The 20,109-nt window shown below is 42.0% G+C and overlaps 1 protein-coding gene across 2 annotated transcripts; it reads right to left on the bottom strand.

Annotated features, from left to right (window-relative positions):
• Positions 1–314: 314 nt before the first annotated feature.
• Positions 315–3,996, bottom strand: LOC308553751 (tubulin alpha-1B chain). Of its 2 annotated transcripts, none has more exons than XM_081129948.1 (4): positions 3,755–3,996; positions 2,139–2,361; positions 1,848–1,996; positions 315–1,480 (listed from the first exon to the last, which is right to left on the bottom strand). In XM_081129948.1, exons 1-4 carry the CDS (start codon positions 3,755–3,757, stop codon positions 500–502), a joined length of 1,356 nt encoding a protein of 451 aa, XP_080986074.1. In that variant the 5' UTR covers positions 3,758–3,996; the 3' UTR covers positions 315–499. The 2 variants fall into 2 exon arrangements, with proteins under 2 accessions (XP_080986074.1, XP_080986075.1); XM_081129949.1 differs by having other exon boundaries at positions 3,626–3,849.
• Between the last annotated feature and the right edge of the window lie 16,113 nt (positions 3,997–20,109).

Genomic DNA, 20,109 nt, shown 5'->3' with positions numbered 1-20,109 from the left:
TCATCACAATAGTTGCAGTCTTTTGCTGGAGGGTCTTGCATTCAATTGGTTAAAAAAAAAAAAAAAAGTATCTGAAGTGCAGTAAAACCAGGTATACCTGTACTTGTTATTCCTAACTCATTAGTAATCACCCAATAATTTCAAAAAGTAGATTAGGGGAATGACTTTCAGCACATCAGAATCAAGCTTTGCTTCCCAGTGTCCTCCTCTTTCTCCAGAGGTAGCTAGACAGAAGTAGATTTCTTAATATTACCACGCTGTTGCCACCTCTATCCTCCAAGTGTAGAGAAATCAACTTAGAAAAAGGACAGAAGTCAAACTTTCTCAATGCCTTTACTTTTAAACATGAGGGGGAAATCTTATATAGGTATACATGAAAAAGACAGACATGATCACAGGCGAAAGCAAAGAAAATCTAGCCAGAAAGCTTTAAGCGCCGGTCAGTTGTTGAACCTGAAGATCTGACTATGACATGTTACAGGGCTGAAAGGAATGGTAATTAGTATTCCTCTCCTTCTTCCTCACCCTCTCCTTCAACAGAATCCACACCAACCTCCTCATAATCTTTCTCAAGGGCAGCCATGTCCTCACGAGCTTCAGAAAACTCTCCTTCCTCCATGCCCTCACCCACGTACCAGTGGACAAAGGCACGCTTGGCATACATCAGGTCAAACTTGTGGTCCAGGCGAGCCCAGGCCTCAGCAATAGCTGTGGTGTTGCTCAGCATGCACACAGCTCGCTGTACCTTGGCCAGGTCCCCACCAGGTACCACAGTGGGAGGCTGGTAATTAATGCCAACTTTGAAGCCAGTGGGGCACCAGTCTACAAACTGGATGCTGCGCTTGGTCTTGATGGTGGCAATGGCAGCATTGACATCTTTGGGGACCACATCACCACGGTACAACAGGCAGCAAGCCATGTATTTACCATGGCGAGGGTCACACTTCACCATCTGGTTGGCTGGCTCAAAGCATGCATTGGTGATCTCTGCTACAGAAAGCTGTTCATGGTAGGCTTTCTCAGCAGAGATGACAGGGGCATATGTGGCCAGAGGGAAGTGGATGCGGGGATAGGGCACCAGGTTGGTCTGGAATTCAGTCAGATCAACATTCAGGGCTCCATCAAACCTGAGGGAAGCAGTGATAGAGGACACAATCTGGCTAATAAGGCGGTTAAGGTTAGTGTAGGTTGGACGCTCAATATCGAGGTTTCTACGACAGATGTCATAGATGGCCTCATTGTCAACCATGAAGGCACAATCAGAGTGCTCCAGGGTGGTGTGGGTGGTGAGGATGGAGTTGTAGGGCTCAACTACAGCTGTGGAAACCTGGGGGGCCGGGTAAATGGAGAACTCCAGCTTGGACTTCTTGCCATAATCGACAGAGAGACGTTCCATCAGCAGGGAGGTGAACCCAGAGCCAGTTCCCCCACCAAAGCTGTGGAAAACCAAGAAGCCCTGAAGACCTGTGCACTGGTCAGCCTGTAGGTGAAGAAAAAGAAAAGGTAATTCTTTAATGCCAGGATACATTTTCTTACTTGAATTTCTATTTCTTTAAATAATGAACATATCAGATTGATATAAGCATGAGGAGTGGCAAAACTGTCCCCTGAAACTTAGGGAATTCCAATAACATAGCGAGCAGTATATCCACATTTTGACATGCATCAAAGAATGCTATTTTTTGGTGTCTCCACTAAATTTGCAATGGAACCCCGCCAACCCATATTAAATATTTATTGATTGCTTTTACTCATTATCATTTTAACTTGTGTATTTTGGCATCTTTTTAAAAATTTATTAGGGTGACATTGGTTCTCATAAACATCTATTTAAATCCGGTACTTACCAGTTTCCGAATTCGGTCCAGGACAAGGTCAATGATCTCCTTGCCAATGGTGTAGTGTCCACGGGCATAGTTATTGGCAGCATCTTCCTTGCCTGTGATCAGCTGCTCAGGGTGGAAGAGCTGGCGGTAGGTACCAGTGCGAACTTCATCTGCAAAAGGCAACCAAAGCAGCCACCCATCACTAACAACCTGCACAAGCCTGCTCAGCCCCAGGGCCTCAACAGAGCCCCCAGGACACACCTCCTGTCCCAGACCCCTGGGATCTTACTCAGATTACTGAGGTCAACTCACCAATGACTGTGGGTTCCAGGTCTACAAACACTGCCCTGGGCACATGCTTGCCAGCGCCTGTCTCACTGAAGAAGGTGTTGAAGGAATCATCCCCCCCCCCAATGGTCTTGTCACTTGGCATCTGGCCATCGGGCTGGATGCCGTGCTCCAGGCAGTAGAGCTCCCAGCAGGCATTGCCGATCTGGACACCAGCCTGGCCAACATGGATGGAGATGCACTCACGCTGTGGAAGAGAGAAAAAAATCAGGATGAAACCAACCTAGTATTAACTGTGAAGCAGAACAATACATGTATAGAAATCTTAACCTTACTAATTGCTTCTTTTAAAACAAATTAAAATGTAAAACATTTCTAGGGGACAATCGCTGTATTTTTTTAATCTACATTGCTTTTAATGAATTTCCTTTCCCCCTCTTATTTGGGAAGGCCTCTTTCCAAACCAGGGAGACTCGCCACAGCTTCCTCCTTTGAAGGATCAAGATGGGCAAGAGGACATTCCTCCAGCTCTCAGGCCCCAGAGTACCATTTTAGGCTAGGTGACCAGATTTCCGGGCAGCTTCCAGTACAGGAAGCACGTGGCCAGAGCTGAGAAGAGGAAATGTCTGGCCCTAGGGGCAAGGCTCTGCGGCAGGGGATGAATGAGCAATTTCGGGTGTGCGCGCCTGCTGTGGCCTGCGGGGCCGCGCAGCTGCGGAGGCACAAACAGCCACAGCCACGTAGGCTAGAGGGCAGCCCTGGCCAACCATCCTCAGCGCCCCACAGGCGTTGGGCTCAACCCAAAACCTTCACATCTGTCAGGGCACATCAGGGGATTATCCGCGGCACATATCTGGACCAAGATGGGATTTCCGTTCCCTCAAAAATCCCTCACCACCACCACCTGTTCCCACAAGCATTCCTGACGTAGCACAGAGGCCAGAGGGGCAGATGGCCTCTACTGGCTGTTGGGAGGTAATTTTCCTAATACACAGGCATAGTGCAGCACACCGACAAGGAGCCTTACTTTACATTCATCTTATTGCCTTCAGAAAAAAAAAACAAAAACCCCCCCACACAAAAATTCAGGGTAACAGGAGACACACCCTCCTGCCATAAAGCCGCAGCGGCCCAGCGCGCACGCGCAGACTGCAGTGGCGGTCTCCCGCCGTTCCCGGGCGGGAAGGTAACGGTTGCGCGTGCGCTTTTGTGTCAGGTTCCTTCCCGCCTCCGCTTTTCGCGCCGAGGAGGAAGTGGGGGGGAGCCGCGCGCGCTCCAGCCAAAGGCGGGGGAAGTAAAGGGGGGATGGGAACGCGCGGGAAAAGACCGTAGAGTCTAGGGGAGCCGCGCCCTGGGGCCAAGGGCTAAATAAGAGCCTTAATCACCGTGGAGGGAGCTGGCGCGCCGACAACCCTTATAGAGTCCAAGAAGAAAAGGAGGGGGCCTCCCTTTCCCCGCCCCAGCTTTTCTCCACAAACCGGAGTCGATCCATTCCCACCGTTGGCTCTTACCTCATTTTTTTGCCCTGCAAATGGACAGCGTTGGTCTCAGCCCTCTCTAGTTAGAGGCCCTCCGCGACCCCCCGGCTTGTTTTTCCCCGTTTTCCCCAGCGAGGGCGGCGCCGCACGCGGCCCACTCACCATGGCTGCGGGTTTGCAAGCGCAGGCGACAGGAGTAGACACCGGGTCCTGGTTACTGTTCCCGACAAGCTAAGAGTCGAGGTAAGTAACGCACTGAGGCGGGGGAGGTGCCGGAGTCACTTAAGTAGCGGTTCGGGGTGGGGCGGACCGGCACAGGCGGTGCCACAGCCGCGGGCCCCACCCCCGGTCCCGGGCGCCCACTCGGTGCTCAGCTCGGCCGCCGCAGAGGCGGGCTCCAGGCCCAGAGCCCCCTCCCCGCGCCCGCCCAGCGGGGCGGGGTCCTCCGCGCCTGCGGGCCTCGAGCTGGGGTGCTGCAGTCTGTGGCGCATGGCTGCCGGGGCCTGGGTGGAGGGCGGGCAGGGCTGGGCTCGGAAACGAGCCGTCCTGGGAATGCGAGAGGAAGCTTACCTTAATTTGAAAGAACGCTAAGACTTAAGAAGTCTATACAATTTTAAAGAGGAAGCACTATGAAATGCAGAAACTTCTGGGCCGGATAGCTCAGCTGATTATTTTCATGTTGCCACAATTTTTCAGTGAGTTTTGCCTTTTCCTTTTCTCAGTTCCTTTAAAGGCGGTGCATTCCGTACTTCCCTGATAATGTGGAGTACGCGAGGTTTAGAAAACAGAATAGTTGTAGTATTTGGTTTACTGTAATGACATGTTCTTTAAACTAAAGGTACCAGACGTTGAAAGCAAAACAACATTCATTCAAAGAGTGGTACCTAAGCATTTAACATCCAAACTGTTAAAAGGGCCCCATTTTTGGACCTCAACCAGCAACTTCATGGAGTAGCCCTAGGGGCTTTTACAAAAGGGAGATTTAAAGACACTTTGGTAGCTGAATTGAAGTGAAGACAAATAGGGTAGGACGAAATCGACAGGGAAGTATATTAGAAAGTAGGGATTCCTTATGTTAGTCTTGTAAAACTCTTTATATAATAAATAAATGTGTTTTGTTGTGTCAAGATAGATTAGTTGGTTATAGCTTAGTGATAGGAGGCCCAGATTATAGTGAGTAGACTCCCCCCCCTTCTTAAGGAGAATATTACAACACCGTTGTTAACCCTTGGAAATGCATAAGGAGGTTAGTTAGGGTTAAAGTGTGGCTTTTAAATGGTTATAGCAGAAACCTGTTATTGTTATTACATTATTCAAAATATTCTCCTAGTGATAGTGTATTAGTAACAAAAAAGGTAAACATAAGACAGTAAAAATTCATAGTTCACATTCAGTTATTACCTGATTCAGATTTGGTAAAGCCTTCACCCTTCATATTAGACAAATAAAAATTTACATTGTTAATATGTGTGTGCAGTTTGTAACAATGTCTATATATTTTTCACTTATATTCATATGAACCTGGAATGCAAACAAGGAAATTCTCATTTCTCATAAATATTTTTTGTAGTCCTGTTAAAAGGTTTTTGACTTAAAACCCAAATTTTCACATATTTTCCAAACTGGGATATAAGGGACAGGAATATATTTGAATACTGTCTCACTTATTCTTGACATACAATATCTTGTTAGTTTCAGGTTGTCTCATTTATATATTTTTTTGAAAATTTATTTGTACCACTTATTCTTAAAAGGAGATGGAAAATACAGGCATACATTTTATTGTGCTTTGCTTTATTTTGCTTCACAGATACTGCATTTTTTACATTTAAGTCCAGGCTCTCCACCAGCAAAAAGATCATGACTAGCTTTATTGCAGTGGTCTGGAACCGAATTTACAATATCTATGAGGAATGCTTGTCATTAGCTTGTCTTAACTAGAAGTATGAATGTTAGGAAACAACCTAGCTGAACTCCATTTTGCTGTCTGCTCTGGATGAAAGCCATTTGAAAGCAGGCACCTCCTTCCTCCTAGCTCTCTGCAGAACTTCAGAGCTTTCACTGCAGTGATTTGCTCCTGTGGGCCTGTATGTCTCCCCAGATACCTTCCTAAAACTATTAGCTTTGCTAGCCTTGTTATCTGTGAATTCCCCTGTTGTGAACAAGGAAGTATTTGAGGGTTTTTTTGTGTTTTTTTTTTAGGTTCCCCATGATACCTCAGGTTTCAGAAAATAGGAGAGTCAAAAGGACTTTTAAATATAACCTAGTTTGGTATCTTTATGCCAGAAAAATATTGAATAATGCTAAGTTAATTAATTTTGCTACCTCTGTAGTACTTGAGAGGAAAGGCTGAGATTTTTTTCTTTTTTACCCATATTAAATTTACATGAGTCTATTTGTTTATATTATACATGGATGTAAACACTTCGTCTATATTTAACAACTAAATAGTAGTTGTTAAATTGCTGAAACATAAACACAGTATTATCCAGCATCTTTACATTTTAATTGATTTATATAGGTCTTTCTTTTGTTGGACTGTTTTAGGGCCTGTAACTATTTGCTTTGAGTCTTTGATATAGTGAGAGAGGTGTTGCTATTTGAGCCACTCCCATCTTTGCTACTTAATATCATGGCCATTTGCTACTGTTATAAGCAGTCAGTAACATTTGTTGAGAGGTTCATATTGGGATTTAGACACAAAAGTTCACATAATATTTTGTGCATTTAACCAGCTCTACAAGGAAAGATATAAATAACAAATAGTAACAACTTACCAAGCATCACTGATTTTCAAACATTTGGCCTTTTATTTTTATTTGTTATAGTGTTATGAATTTTTATATGCTATTTTGTGGTCTGTTTTTCCACAGATGGTATTGGGGAAAGAAAATGGGCTTTAATTTTAGATAGTACTATTCTGTCAGTTAACAGTGGTATGACTTTAGATTCTTAATTATCTTTCTTGAGCTTAATTTATGAATAGGAATCAATATTAGCTTGAAATCATCTTATTCTCATACTGACACATACAATCGCATAAGTAAATTCTATCAGCTTTATCTTAAAAATGCCCATCACTTTTTATTTTTTGGTCACATCACCTTATTTCATAGCATTTATAGTATCTGGAATACCTTATTCATATATTTACTTACTTGTTTAAATTTTTCCCCTAATTAGAATGCAAGCTCCATGTCTGTTTTTGTGGAAGTCAATCTTGGTTGCGCTCCCAAGAGAACTCTTTTATTATTATTATTGATTTTAGAGAGGGAGAAAGGGAGAGACAGAGAGACAGAGACAGAGAGACATGGATCTGTTGCCTCCCATCTGTGCCCCCACCAGGGATCAAACCCACAATCTAGGTATGTGCCCTGGCCAGGAATCGAACCCTGGGCCTTCCAGTGCATGGGACAATGCTCCAACTGAGCCACACCAGCCAGGGATTCTTTCTCTCTCTCTCCCTCTCTTTCTTTCTCTCTCTTTCTTTCTTTCTTTCTTTCTTTCTTTCTTTCTTTCTTTCTTTCTTTCTTTCTTTCTTTCTCTCTCTCTCTCTCTCTCTCTCTCTCTCTCTCTTTCTCTTTCTCTCTCTCTCTCTCTCTCTCTTTCTTTCTTTCTTTCCTCCCTCCCTTCCTCCCTTCCTCCCTTCCTCCCTTCCTCCCTTCCTCCCTTCCCCCTTCCCCCTTCCCCCTTCCCCCTCCCCTTCCCCCTCCGTCCCTCCCTCCCTCTCTCTCTCTTCTTTCTTTCTTTCCTTCTTTCAGGGTAGTTATGTGCTCATTCCCAGGAGACAAATCAAGGCAACCCTGTCTCCCTTTGCCAGATACTTGCTCTCTCTTCTTACTTGGACCCAGTTCTGGCCAATGGAACATAAAAGGAGGTCGAGTAGGGTGTTTCTGGGAATTGTTTTCCTCCTTGATCAAAAGAGATTGCATCCTTGAGCTAAGCCCTTTTGTTTCACTCCTCTCCCTTTTGCTTTTGGAAATGTCCTGTGAAGGTATGATGCCTGGAGCCGACTTAAGACCTTGAGGGTCTTGATGTAAAGAGAGTAAAAGAAATTCCAATTTAGTGCTCTCATACTGAAGCTGCTGAGCTAACATTAAAACCACCTATCTTCAGATATAATATTACATAGTAGGTGCTGTATATGTAATTTGTTGTTGAATGTTAAACTTGATGATTGATTGGACATAGGGTGTGAGAGAGACTGAAGAATGGAGGTTAAGTTTTAGGTTTTTGGTTTAAATACTTGGGTGAATAGTGATGTTTTTCACTAAGATCAGAATATTAAAGGAAGAAGTGGATGGGGCTCCGCTGGGTGTGGCTCAGCAGTTGAGCATCGACCTAGGATCCAGGAGATCACGGTTTGATTCCCTGTCAGGGCACATGCCTGGGCTGTGGGCTCAATCCCCAGTTGGCGGCTTGCGGGAGGCAGCTGATCAATGATGACTCTCTGTCATCATTGATGTTTCTATTTCTCTCCTTCTCCCTTCCTCTCTCTGAAATAAAAAAAGATATATTAAATTAAAAAAAAGTGGATGGAAATTGAAGAAGGGACACAGGAGAAGCTAATAGTTGAGCTTTTGACATGTTTTGAGTTTAAGTTTTCGTAGTACATATCTGGAGATGTCCATTAGTCAATTTTATATGCAGATATGGAGAGAGGAAAAAGATACAGATTTGAGAGTCTTTGAGATTTAAGATGATAATTATACTATGGGGACAAATAAGACTACTCAGCAGGAACATGTAGAGCTTAGGAGAGTGCTGGCCTAAGTAGAGTACTTGGCCTTAGTAGAGAATCTAAAGAATGATCAAATTTAAAGTAGAGAAATGGAGCCTATAAAAGGAGTCTGAGAAGAAATGATCAGAGAGGACAACTGGGGATTTCACAATCCAAGTAAAGACAGAGTTTCAAGAAAGATAAGTGTTACAATGTCAAATGCTACAGAGAGGTTAAGTAGGGTAAAGATTGGAAAGTGTCCATTGTATATAGAAAACAATATGGCTTCTATATTTATTTATTTATTAGATAAATATTTATTGAGAGCCTACCATGCCAGGCACTTCTTTTAAGTGTTGGGTAGATATAACAGTGAACAAAATGTCCTTGCCCAGCTGTCGTGGCTCAGTGGTTGAGCATCGACCTATGAACCAGTAGGTCACGGTACGATTCCCATTCAGGGCACGTGCCTGGGTTTTAGGCTCAGTCTCCAGTCGGGGGCATGCAGGAGGCAGCCGATCAATGACACTCATCATTGATGTTTTTATCTGTCTCTCCCTTCCTCTCTCTGAAATCAATAAAAACATTTAAAAAAATTATTTAAAAAAAGATTTAAAAAATGTCCTTGCCCTCATGGAGTTTATATTCTAGTAAAGAAGAAGAAAATCGCCCGGCCGGGCGTGGCTCAGCGATTGAGCATGGACCTAGGATCCAGGAGATCCCGGTTCGATTCAGGGTAAGGGCACATGCCTGGGTTTCAGGCTTGATCCCCAGCAGGGGGCGTGCAGGAGGCAGCCGATCAATGGCTCTCATCATTGAGGTTTCTCTCTCTCTCCCTCTCCCTTCCTCTCTCTAAAATCAATAAAAACCTTAAAAAAAAAAAAGAAGAAGAAGAAAATCAACATATAGCAAAGAGGTATGAAATATAATGTCAGGTGCTAATAGGTGCTATGAAGAAAAATAAAATCTGGAAAGGAGATTAAAGTTACAGAGGGTTGCTATTTCCTTCCTTCCTTCCTTCCTTCCTTCCTTCCTTCCTTCCTTCCTTCCTTCCTTCCTTCCTTCCTTCCTTCCTTCCTTCCTTCCTTCCCTCCCTCCCTCCCTCCCTCCCTCCCTCCCTCCCTGAGGACATTCCCTCCACTGCTCTTCTGAGAGAGTGGAAGGGAGAGACAAAGAAAAACATCAATATGAGAGAGACACATAGATTGGCTGCCTCCCGCATGTGCCCCAACTGGGGCCAAGCCTGCAACCAAGGTACATGCCCCTGTCCGAAATTGAACCCAGGACCCTTCAGTCCTCGGGCTGACGCTCCAACCACTGAGCCAGACTGACTAGGGCTAGAAGGATGCTATTTTAGACAGAATGATCTGGGAAGGCCCATCTGAGGAGAGTTATTTGAACAAAAACCTGAATGAAGTGAGTGGGCATTTCAGAGGGAACATAAAGTACAGGAGCTCTGAGGTTGAGGTTGTGCATCTTTTTAAAGCAATATCAATAAGGTCAGTGAGACCAGAGCGGAGTAAATGAGGGGAAGAGTGTTTTGCAGTTAGATCAGAGAAGTAGCCAATGTCTAGATCATGTAACGGTTTTATTAGCCACAGAAAGACTATGTTTTAATCTAAAAGTCATGTCAAGCCATTACATAGTTTTGAGCAAATATGTCTATTTTAGATTTTAGAAAGATTGTTCTGGCTGCTGTGTGAATAAATCATAGGAGGTTAGAAGTGGAATAAGGAATATGAGTTGGAAGGGAATTGCAATAATGTAGAGATAAGAGGTGATAGTTATTTGGAGCAGGGTGGACGAGTGTTGGAGATGGTAAAAACTGGTAGGTTTCTGGATATATTTTGAAGGTAGTGTTTACGGGGTTTATTAATGCATTGGACATAGGGCGAGAAACAAAGAGAGGAGTCAATCATGACCCCAAGGTTTTGGGCCTGAGCAATACTGGGGAATACTGAAGGAAGAACAGGTATAGGGAATGGAGGGAATCAAAAGATCAGTTTGGACATGTTAAGTGCGAGGTGTGGTGTGTTAGACATTTAAGTAGAACATACATTCTTTTTTTTAAATATCTCTTTATTGACTTCAGAGAGAGGAAGGGAGAGGGAGAGAGAGAAACATCAATGATGAGAGAGTCATTGATCAGCTGCCTCCTGCACGCCCCCGACTGGGGATCGAGCCCGCAACCCGGGCATGCGCCCTGACCGGGAATCGAACCCCAATTGCCTGGATCCTAGGTCGACGCTCAACCGCTGAGCCACGCCCAGCTGGGCAGAACATACATTCTTTGATAAATACTTAAAATTAATTCATTAGTCCCCCCCTTATCTGCAGTTTTGCTTTCTGCAGTTTCAGTTATCTGCTGTCAAGACATTGCCACATGGGAAAAGGTGAGTACAGTAGAATAAGATATTTTGAGAGAGAGAGAAACCATGTTCACCTAACTTTTATTACAGTATATTGTTATAATTGTTCTATTTTATTATTAGCTATCGTTGTTAATCTCTTAGTGCCTACTTTATAAATTAAACTTTTATCATAGGTATAGGGGGAAAATAGTATATATAGGGTTTTGTATTATCTGTGGTTTCAGGCATCCACTGGGGGTCTTGGAGGCTATCCCTTATAGGTAAGGGGGGGACTACTATAATAATGAGTTAAGATATCAGGAGAGATAAAGTGCTTTTGGTAATATTACTTTTGAAAGTTGTACTAAAATCTGGATGAGTGCCTGGCCAATATGCTAACCTCTATCTACATGTGGCTGTTCAACACTTGAAATGTGCCTAGTCTGACTGAAGAACTGAATATTTTATTTTTGGTAAATTTTAGTTAATTTAAATTTAAGTAGTCACATGTGGTGGCTACCATATTGGACAGTGCACATCTAGAGACTTGAGTACTTAAAGTTTCTATACAGTGAAGAAGAAAGGAAGGCTCAGTTTCCTCAGATTAAATGAGAACTTGTGACACGGCACTTTAAAAGTAAAGAAAATAAAATATGAATAATGACTAAAAAGGATTAAGGAGATTTTCAGTAGAGATTTACCATGATCTGAATTTATGTATATGAACTTTATTCTATAGGAAAGGAGCACAGATTTAGAAAATATTTTAAAAATGAGAGATCAAATAATTCCTACAGCAGTTACAAAGGGAAATACTTAATAGGCTGATGTTTACTCTGTAAAAAAAAAAAAATCTCAATATTGAACAGTAAGATTTGTGGTGATTTATAGAAATCTTTTTTCTTCTTTTCTATATTTAACAAAGTTTCTTTAATCCAGATATATTATTTTTTATAATTAGAATTAATATAAAAAGTTCAATATAAAGTGAAATAGTGGGTTAAGGCTCTAAGAAATAGAAGTATTTGTTTTTCACCTTTACCTACTTTGTAAACAACAACTTTGAGATATTACATTTTATAGAATCCATCCTTTTAAAGTGTACAATTCAGCGTTTTTTTTAGCATATTTATAGAATTGTGCAACAATCACCAGTCTCTAATTCCAGAACATTTTTATCACCCTAAAATAAACTTGGTACCCATTAGCAATTACTCCTCACTCACCCCTCCCCATGCCCCTAGCAACCACTCATCTACTTTCTGTTTCCCTGGATTTGCCTATTCTGGACCATTCATATAAACAGAATCATAAATATGTGGCTTCTTTTACTCTAGCATAATATTGTCAAGGTTCATCTATGTTGTAGCATATATTAGTGCTTCATTTCTTTTTATTGCCAAATAATATTTCATTGTATGGATATACCACATTTTCTTTATCCATTCATCAGTTGATGGACATTTGGATTGTTTCCACATTTTGGCTATTATGAATAATGTAGTTATGAACATTTATGTACAAGTTTTTGTGTGTCCATATGTTTTTATTTTTCTTGGCTATGGATCTAAGAGTGGAATTTCTGGGTCATATGGTAGCTCTATGTTTAACATTTTGAGGCACTGTTAAACTATTTTCCAAGGTGGGTGCGCCATATACAATCCCACCAGCAATGTATGAGTATTCCAGTTTTTCTACATCCACACTTATCCTTGTTATTTTTTGTCTTTTTGATACTGAAAGTGCGGTGGTATCTCTTTGGTATTCTTTTTCTTTTTTTTAGAGAGAGAGGAAGGGAGAGGGAGAGAGAAACATCAATGAGAGAGAGAAACATTGACAGCTGCCTCCTGCATGCCCCCTATCAGGGATCAAGCCCGCAACCTGGGCATGTGCCTTGACCAGGAATATAACCAGCAACCTTTCGGTGCATGGGATGATGCTCAACCAACTGAACACACCTGGCCGTGATTCTCTTTGTATTTTGATTTGCATTTCCCTGATGGCTAATGTTGTTAAGTGCCTTTTCATGTTGCCTCCTGAGCGCGCCCCAGACAGGGGCAGGGGATTAAGCCTGCAACCAAGGTATGTGCCCTTGACTGGAATCGAACCCAAGACCCTTCAGTCTGCGGGCTCACACTCTAAGCCCTGAGCCAAACCAGCTAGGACTGATGAAAGTTTTATCATGAATAAATGTTGAAGTTTAGCAAATGCTTTTCTTTGCATCTACTAAGATCCTCCTTTGATTTTTCTCTTTTACTCTGCTAATGTGCCAAGTTATACTGATTTATTTCCTAAAATTAAAATAATTTTGAATTGCTGTGGTAAATCAAACTAAGTCATAATGTATCATATTTTAGAGTATATTACTAGATTCAGTTTACTATTATTTTCATGGATATTTACATAAATGTGAAATTGGTCTGTAATTTTCCTTTCTTGTACTTTTTTTTCTTTTTGTTTTTAACAAAAATATATTTTTATTGATTTCAGAGAGAGGAAGGGAGAGTGAGAGAGATAGAAATATCGATGAGAGAGAAACACTGATCAGAGGCTGCCGCCGGCAAGCCCCCTACTGGAGATCAAGCCCGAAACTGAGGCATGTGCCCTGACTGGGAATTGAACCGGGCACCTCCTGGTGCATGGGATGACATTCAACCAACTGAGCCATATCATCAAGGCTTTTCTTCAATTTTTGGTATAAGGGTTTGATAGATTCATAAAGGAGTAAACATTTTTCAATTCTCTGGAAGAATTGGTATACTATTGGAATTATTTTTTCCTTGAAATTTGGTGGAACTTGCTAGTAGAGCACTCTAAGCCTAGATGGTAGTGGTAGTAGTATTATGGGAAGATTATTTATTTATTTATTTATTTTTATTTTTAATTTTTATTTTTTTTACTTTTAAAATTTATCTTTATTGTTGAGAGTATTACAGGTAAACCATTTCCCCCCGCAACTGACTCCCTCCACTTCGTTCCCACCCCCTCCCCAGGCCTTCACCCCATTATTGACTGTGTCCATGGGTTATGCATATATGCATATAACTTCTTTGGTTAATCTCTTCCCACCCTCCACCCCCCTTCCCTCTCTCCTCTGAAATATGATCGTCTGTTGCATGTGTCAATGTCTCTGGATCTATTTAGTTCATCAGATTCTTTTGTTCATTAGCTTCTTCTTAAAGAAGACCCTTCAACATTTACTGTAGTGCTGGTCTGGTGGTGATGAACTCCTTTAGCTTTTTCTTATCTGTGAAGCTCTTTATTTGACCTTCAATTCTAAATGATAGCTTTGCAGGGTAGAGCAATCTTGGTTGTAGTTCCATGTTTTTCATCACTTTGAATATTTCTTGCCACTCCCTTCTGGCCTGCAAGGTTTCTGTTGAGAAATCAGCTGACAGTCGTATGGGTGCTCCCCTGTAGGTAACTAATTGCTTTTCTCTTGCTGCTTTTAAGAGTCCCTCTTTGTCTTTAACCTCTGGCATTTTAATGCTGATGTGTCTTGCTGTGGGCCTCTTTGGGTTCCTCTTGTTTGGGACCCTCTGTGCTTCCTGGACTTGTAAGTCTATTTCTTTCCCCAGGTAGGGGAAGTTTTCTGTAATTATTTTTTCAAATAGGTTTTCAATTCCTTGGTCTCTTTCTGCCTCTTCTGGCACCCCAATAATACGATTGTTGGGCCTCTTGAAGTTGTCCCAGAGGCTTCTTATACTATTTTCATATTTCTGGATTCTTTTTTCTTTTTGCTCTTCTGGTTGGGTGTTTTTTGTTTCCTCATGTTCCAAATTGCTGATTTGATTCTCAGCATCCTCTACTCTACTGTTGATTCCCTGTAAATTATTCTTCATTTCAGTTCCTGTAGCCTTCATTTCAAATTGGTACTTTATTATGTTATCAATTTTCTCAGTTATTTCCCTAACCATGTGCTTAAACATCCTTATAACCAAAATTCTGAACTCTCTATCTGTTAGCTTGCTTGGATCTATTTCATTTTGTTCCTCTTCTAGAGATTTCTTCTGTTCTTTCCTTTGTGACATGTTTCTTTGCCTCCACATTTTGGCTGCTTCCAGGTGTTTGTTTCTATGTATTAGGTAGAGCTGCTATGTCTCCTGGAATTTATAGAGTGGCTTTGTGTAGTAGGTGTTCTGTAGGGTCCAGTGGCTCAGCCTCCCCAGTCACCTGAGCTGGGCCTTCTAGGTGCTCCCCTGTGTGGGCTGTGTGCACTGTCCTATTGTAGTTGAGCCTTGGTTGCTGTTGGCGTCCCTGGGAGGAACTGACCCCCAGGCCAATCAGCTGTGAGGACCAGCTGCAACTACAGCCAAAGAGCTGCTGTGCTGGAGACACTCCTATGGAGCAGGATTTACTTCAGTGGAGCTTTGGTGTTCACCAAGTGCGCCCCTTGAGTGTGTCACTCGTGGATGTGGTAGGGTTGTAATCCAGCGTGGTGGAGTCTGACCACCAGGTGCACTGTCTCTGGAACCTCCCGGGAGGTGCAAAGTCAGCCTCTGCCAGTGCCTTGCCTAGGGCCACCCAGCATGAGCCGCACAGCAAACCGTAGTTGGCTGCTACTTGTGCTGGGCTTGGAGGTGTCCAGGAGAGACCAAGCTGTGAGCCAATGGAGGCTGCCGCTAGTGTGTGGCCTGGGGTCGCTTATCAAGCTGTATGGGGCATGCTGCTGCTTGTTTGAGAGATTTTAGGAAAGTCCTAAGCATGAGGCTTGAGAGGCCACTTGCATAGAAAAGCCCCTGGAAATGGCCTGGATGAGCTGCAGGTGGGGAGGGGCGGGGCCTCCGGGAATCACGGGGCGGGGCCAACGGGGTGAGTCAGGTGCTGGCGATTCAAACATGGCGCCTGCCTGCTGGCTGTGTGCGGGGAGGACTGCCAAAGAAGGAATGGCCTCTGCCAGCTCTTCTGTCTGGGAGGAAGTTGCCCCTCCACCTCTCGCCTGGACTTCAGGCAGGTTAGTTCCTCCCCGACTGTCCCAGGTCCTTTCCAGCTGCTGCCGGGCGCTGGGCTCAGAGGGAGCATCCGAGTGAGTCCGTGCGCGGGCCCTTTGAGAGGAGCTGCTGGGGCTCTCACAGCCTCCCCGACCCTCAGCCACAGTCCCCGCTGGTTTCACAGCCCGGAGTTGTGGGGGTGTCTCTTCCCAGCCTGGAGCCCTGGGCTGGGGGCCTGCTGTGGGGCTGGGACCCCCTCCCTCCTCTGGGAAAACTCCGCTGAGATTCCCTCCCGGGTTTCAACCTTGGCACCGGGTGTGGGCCCGAGGCCTCGTCTCTGTGATTCAGCCCCGATCCTCCTGAGTCTCCACCCCTCCTCCCGGTCTCAATGCTTCTTCAGTTCCCTGGTTGTGGGGCTTCTGTTCAGAAGCCAGATCTCAGGAGGCTCTGAGTCATGGTGGTTCTGTATTTCAGTTGTAATTTTGATGTGGTTGTGAGAGGCGGTGGGTGCAGCTGTTACCTACGCCGCCATCTTGTTTTTCCTCTCTTATTTATTTTTTTTTACTTCTAATCACTATTTTTAGTTGTTATATGATTATTCAGAGTTTTTATTTCTTCTTGAAGTTTTTTTCTTCATCTTTATTTACAAATCTACTAGAATTCAATTCTTCATAATATCCTAGGTTATCTTTTTAGTGCATGTGACTTCTGTGGTGATGACTCCTTTTTCATTTCTGATATTGATTATTTGTACCAACTATTTTTTTCTTAACTAGTTTTTATCACAGTCTATATCAATTACATCATTATTTTCAAGGGATCAACTTTTGGCTTTACTCTTTTTGTTTGTTTGGTGTTTTTATTTTTGTTGTTTTTGCTATATTCAGTGGATATTTACTGAGATTCTTGACCATGTCAGGCACTGGGATCTGCTGCCCAATTTATTTTGAGACTTGAGTACATGCTTGTATGACCCTTCATCTTGGTGTATTCATGGCTTTACTGTTTATGTAGGTTTATTTTCTATCTTATAAATTTAGTTCTTATCTTGATTATTTTCTTCTAATTTTAAATTTTCTTTTATTCTCCTTTTTCTAATGTTTTAAGATGAGTACTGTGAAAAGTTGACATAAGTGGAGCCATTTTGAAAAAAAATATATTTTGATTTCAGAGAGAGGAAGGGAGAGGGAGAGAGAGAGAGATAGAAACATCAATGATGAGAGAATCATTGATCGGCTGCCTCCTGCACACCTCCCCCACTGGGGATTGAGCCCACAACCCAGGCATGTGCCCTGACTGGGAATGGAGCTCGATCTCCTGAATCAGAGGTTGATGCTCAACCGCTGAGCCACACCAGCTGGGCAAGTGGAGCTATTTTAAAATAAAGCCAGAGCAGACATTCCAAAGGAACTGCTCACATGTTTTGCTCCTTGAACCTTTGGAAGGTTTGAACTGGGCAAAATAGCCTTTGGACTGGGCCAAACCAACATTGTCTTACAAACAACTGTTTGTAAAACTAACAGGAAAACAGACATCTGACCACAAGGACTGTTGATTATAGTCTCTCTGAAAATAGAATCAGTAACCAGCCATGTATAAGCAGTTAACACCAAAAGAAATTCCTTCCTTCTATTCATGCAATTATTTCCCTTCCTTTTCTCATAAAAGCTCCTTGCTTTCACCCTGTAATTGGAACACAATTTGGGTGTCTGCCTGAATTTGTGCCCTCAAATTACAATTATTTGATTCCAAATAAACGCTTGTTGCTTCTCACTTCAGCGATTTTAAATTTTATTTTATTTTATTTTTTTAGGCTAACAGTACTTAGCTCTTTATTGTTGATCTTTTATTCTTTTCTATATATACATTTATGGCAATAATTCCCATGCACTTGTAAAAAAACTATATTTTGCAATAATTGAGTACAGTGTTCTCTATAAATCCATTAGGTCAAATTTGTCCACCAGGATATTCAAATGTTTTATATCTTTAATTTTTTTGTAGGTTTGTTATTGAGATGATTTGTGGTAATTTGTTATGGCAGCTCCAGGAGACTTATACAATTATTTTAATTTTTTACCTCTATAATTTCCACTTTGTTCTTTTTCAAATGTTTAGTCATCTTTTATTTCTTCTTTTTTACAGATATATTCAAGCTTTTCTTTTCTTTTTTGAAATACAATATGTACAATAATTTGGATCTGATAATTCCAATATCCAAAGCCCTTGCTGACCTATTTCTGTTTAATGTTGTTTATTCTGGTTGATGCCTTATTTCCTTGTGTTGTATAATCCTCCCTCCCTCCCTCCCTCCCTCCCTCCCTCCCTCCCTCCCTCCCTCCCTCCCTCCCTCCCTCCCTCCCTTTCTTTCTTTCTTTTTAAAAAATATGTCTTTATTGATTTCAGAGAGAGGAAGGGAGAAGGAGAAAGAGAGACAGAAACATCAATGATGAGAGAGCCATTGATTGGCTGCCTCCTGCATGCCACCTTCTGGGGATCGAGCCCACAGTCTGGGCATGTGCCTTGACCAGGAATCGAACTGTGATCTCCTGGATCATAGGTCGATGCTCAACCACTTAGCAACACCTGCCAGGCCTTGACCTTTCTTTTTAAAATAGCACCTTCCATCCCTTCCCTTTCCCCCTTAACCTTCTTTCCCCCCCATCTTATCACATTTATTATTTATTTGCTTATTTTCTGTCTCCTCACTAGAACATAAGTTCCCAAAGGGGAGTATCTTGTCTGTTTTGTTCACTGCCTTAGCCCGGGTAGATGGTGAATAAATATGTGTTGAATATGAATTGAATGTATGAATGTGTATCCTTAAATGCCTACCATAGGGCTGTTATTATATTTGGTATTGAAAAGATATTAAATAGATGAGTGTATGGATATAATATCACTCATGTACTTGATTATTTCCTTTTGTATGGGAAGATTACATTTTGCATAAAGTAAGGACTGGTCCCTTTTCAGTCTGTTGAGCTTTGAGATAGCAACCCAGGTTCTCAGTCTTCCGCATCTCAAATGACTCTCTCAGGTCTCCATCTTTAAGTTCTAACAGTAAGGAGAATGGCTCTACTGAAAGCCTTCCCCATGAGAAATTTAAAGATCAAATAACAAATTACTTTTTAGATTTTTAGAGTTTAGATTCACTTTGTAGTATTTTTGTTTTTTTGCCTTCTATATTAATTCAATTGCCCTGGGGCCACTTTTCTTGCCTATAATATAAACACTTTGCTCCCACAGAAAATATTATATAAACTGATTCATCTTTAGCACAATCCAGGTTCAAGAGCTAATTCTTAAAAAAAAAAAAAAAAAAAAAAAGTATTAATACATTGCCTTAGTGCACAAAGGGAAAAAAAAGAACTACTACTCATGTGTACTGTCCAACAGTACTAATTTCTGCATGATAGAGAAAACAAAGAATTTAAAAAGAAAACAAACCAGTAAAAATATCAACCAGCCTTAGTAACTCAGAAAGAATAGCAATTATGTTGGATTGGTAATAAAGAATGCAGATTTTACCGGTGGTGTTTTTGAAGGGAGGACAAGCTATTAAAAATGGAAGAGAAACTAGTAATTTTGAAGTACTTATTTGAGTTAAATTGCCATTAATAAAATTTTAAAACTATGTATGTTATATATGATGGAGGATAATGTTTAGTTCTGTATAGGTTTTTTTTTTTTTTTTTTGAGGGGGAGATTATCTAAAGAAAGGTCTTTTAAAAAAATTGATGAGGTCTTGCCCTGGCCAGTGGGGCTTAGTGGTTAGAGTGTTGGCCTGTGCACCAAAGGGTCAAGGGCAGGTACCTGGGTTGCGGGTTGGATCCCTAGCCCCATCAGGCATGTGCAGGGGCAAGGGGGAGAGCAACCAGCTGATGTGTCACCCTCACATCCATGTTTCTCTGTCTCTGTCTTTCTCTTTTTCCCTTTCCGCCTCCCTCCTCCCTTCCACTTTCTAAAAATCAATGGAAAAAATATCTCCAGGTGAGGATTAACAACAACAAAAACAAACAAACAAACAAAAAATTAATGAAGTCTCAAGCCCTGACTGGGTAGCTTAGTTGAGTAGAGTGTTGTTCCAATACACCAAGGTTGAGTGTTCGATCCCCACCCAGTCAGGGCACATACAAGAAAACCAATGAATGCATAAATAAGTGAAACAACAAATTGGTGTTTCTCTCTCTTCCTCTCTTTCTCTAAAAAATCAATAAATAAAAATGTTAAAAAATTAATGAAATTTATATCCCCCTGACTGTATTAGCTTCAATACCCCTAAACAGTATAAATTGGGAGACACAAAATGTGTACAGCTGAAGCCATGTGAGTTATGAAGAATGTTGGCATATGTTCAACCAACCAATTTATAATTCTATAGGGGAAGCAGATAGATAATCTGCTTATACACAGACACAGACACACACACACACACACACACAACATTAGGAAGAAAATTGTGCTGCATTTAAATTTCCCATCTGGCAGAACTTCAGGTTCAGAATATTAAAT

The sequence above is a fragment of the Miniopterus schreibersii genome (genome assembly GCF_964146895.1).
Source record: "Miniopterus schreibersii genome assembly, chromosome: 2".
Lineage (NCBI taxonomy): Eukaryota > Metazoa > Chordata > Mammalia > Chiroptera > Miniopteridae > Miniopterus > Miniopterus schreibersii.
This window is presented reverse-complemented; position numbering and strand designations above follow the sequence as displayed.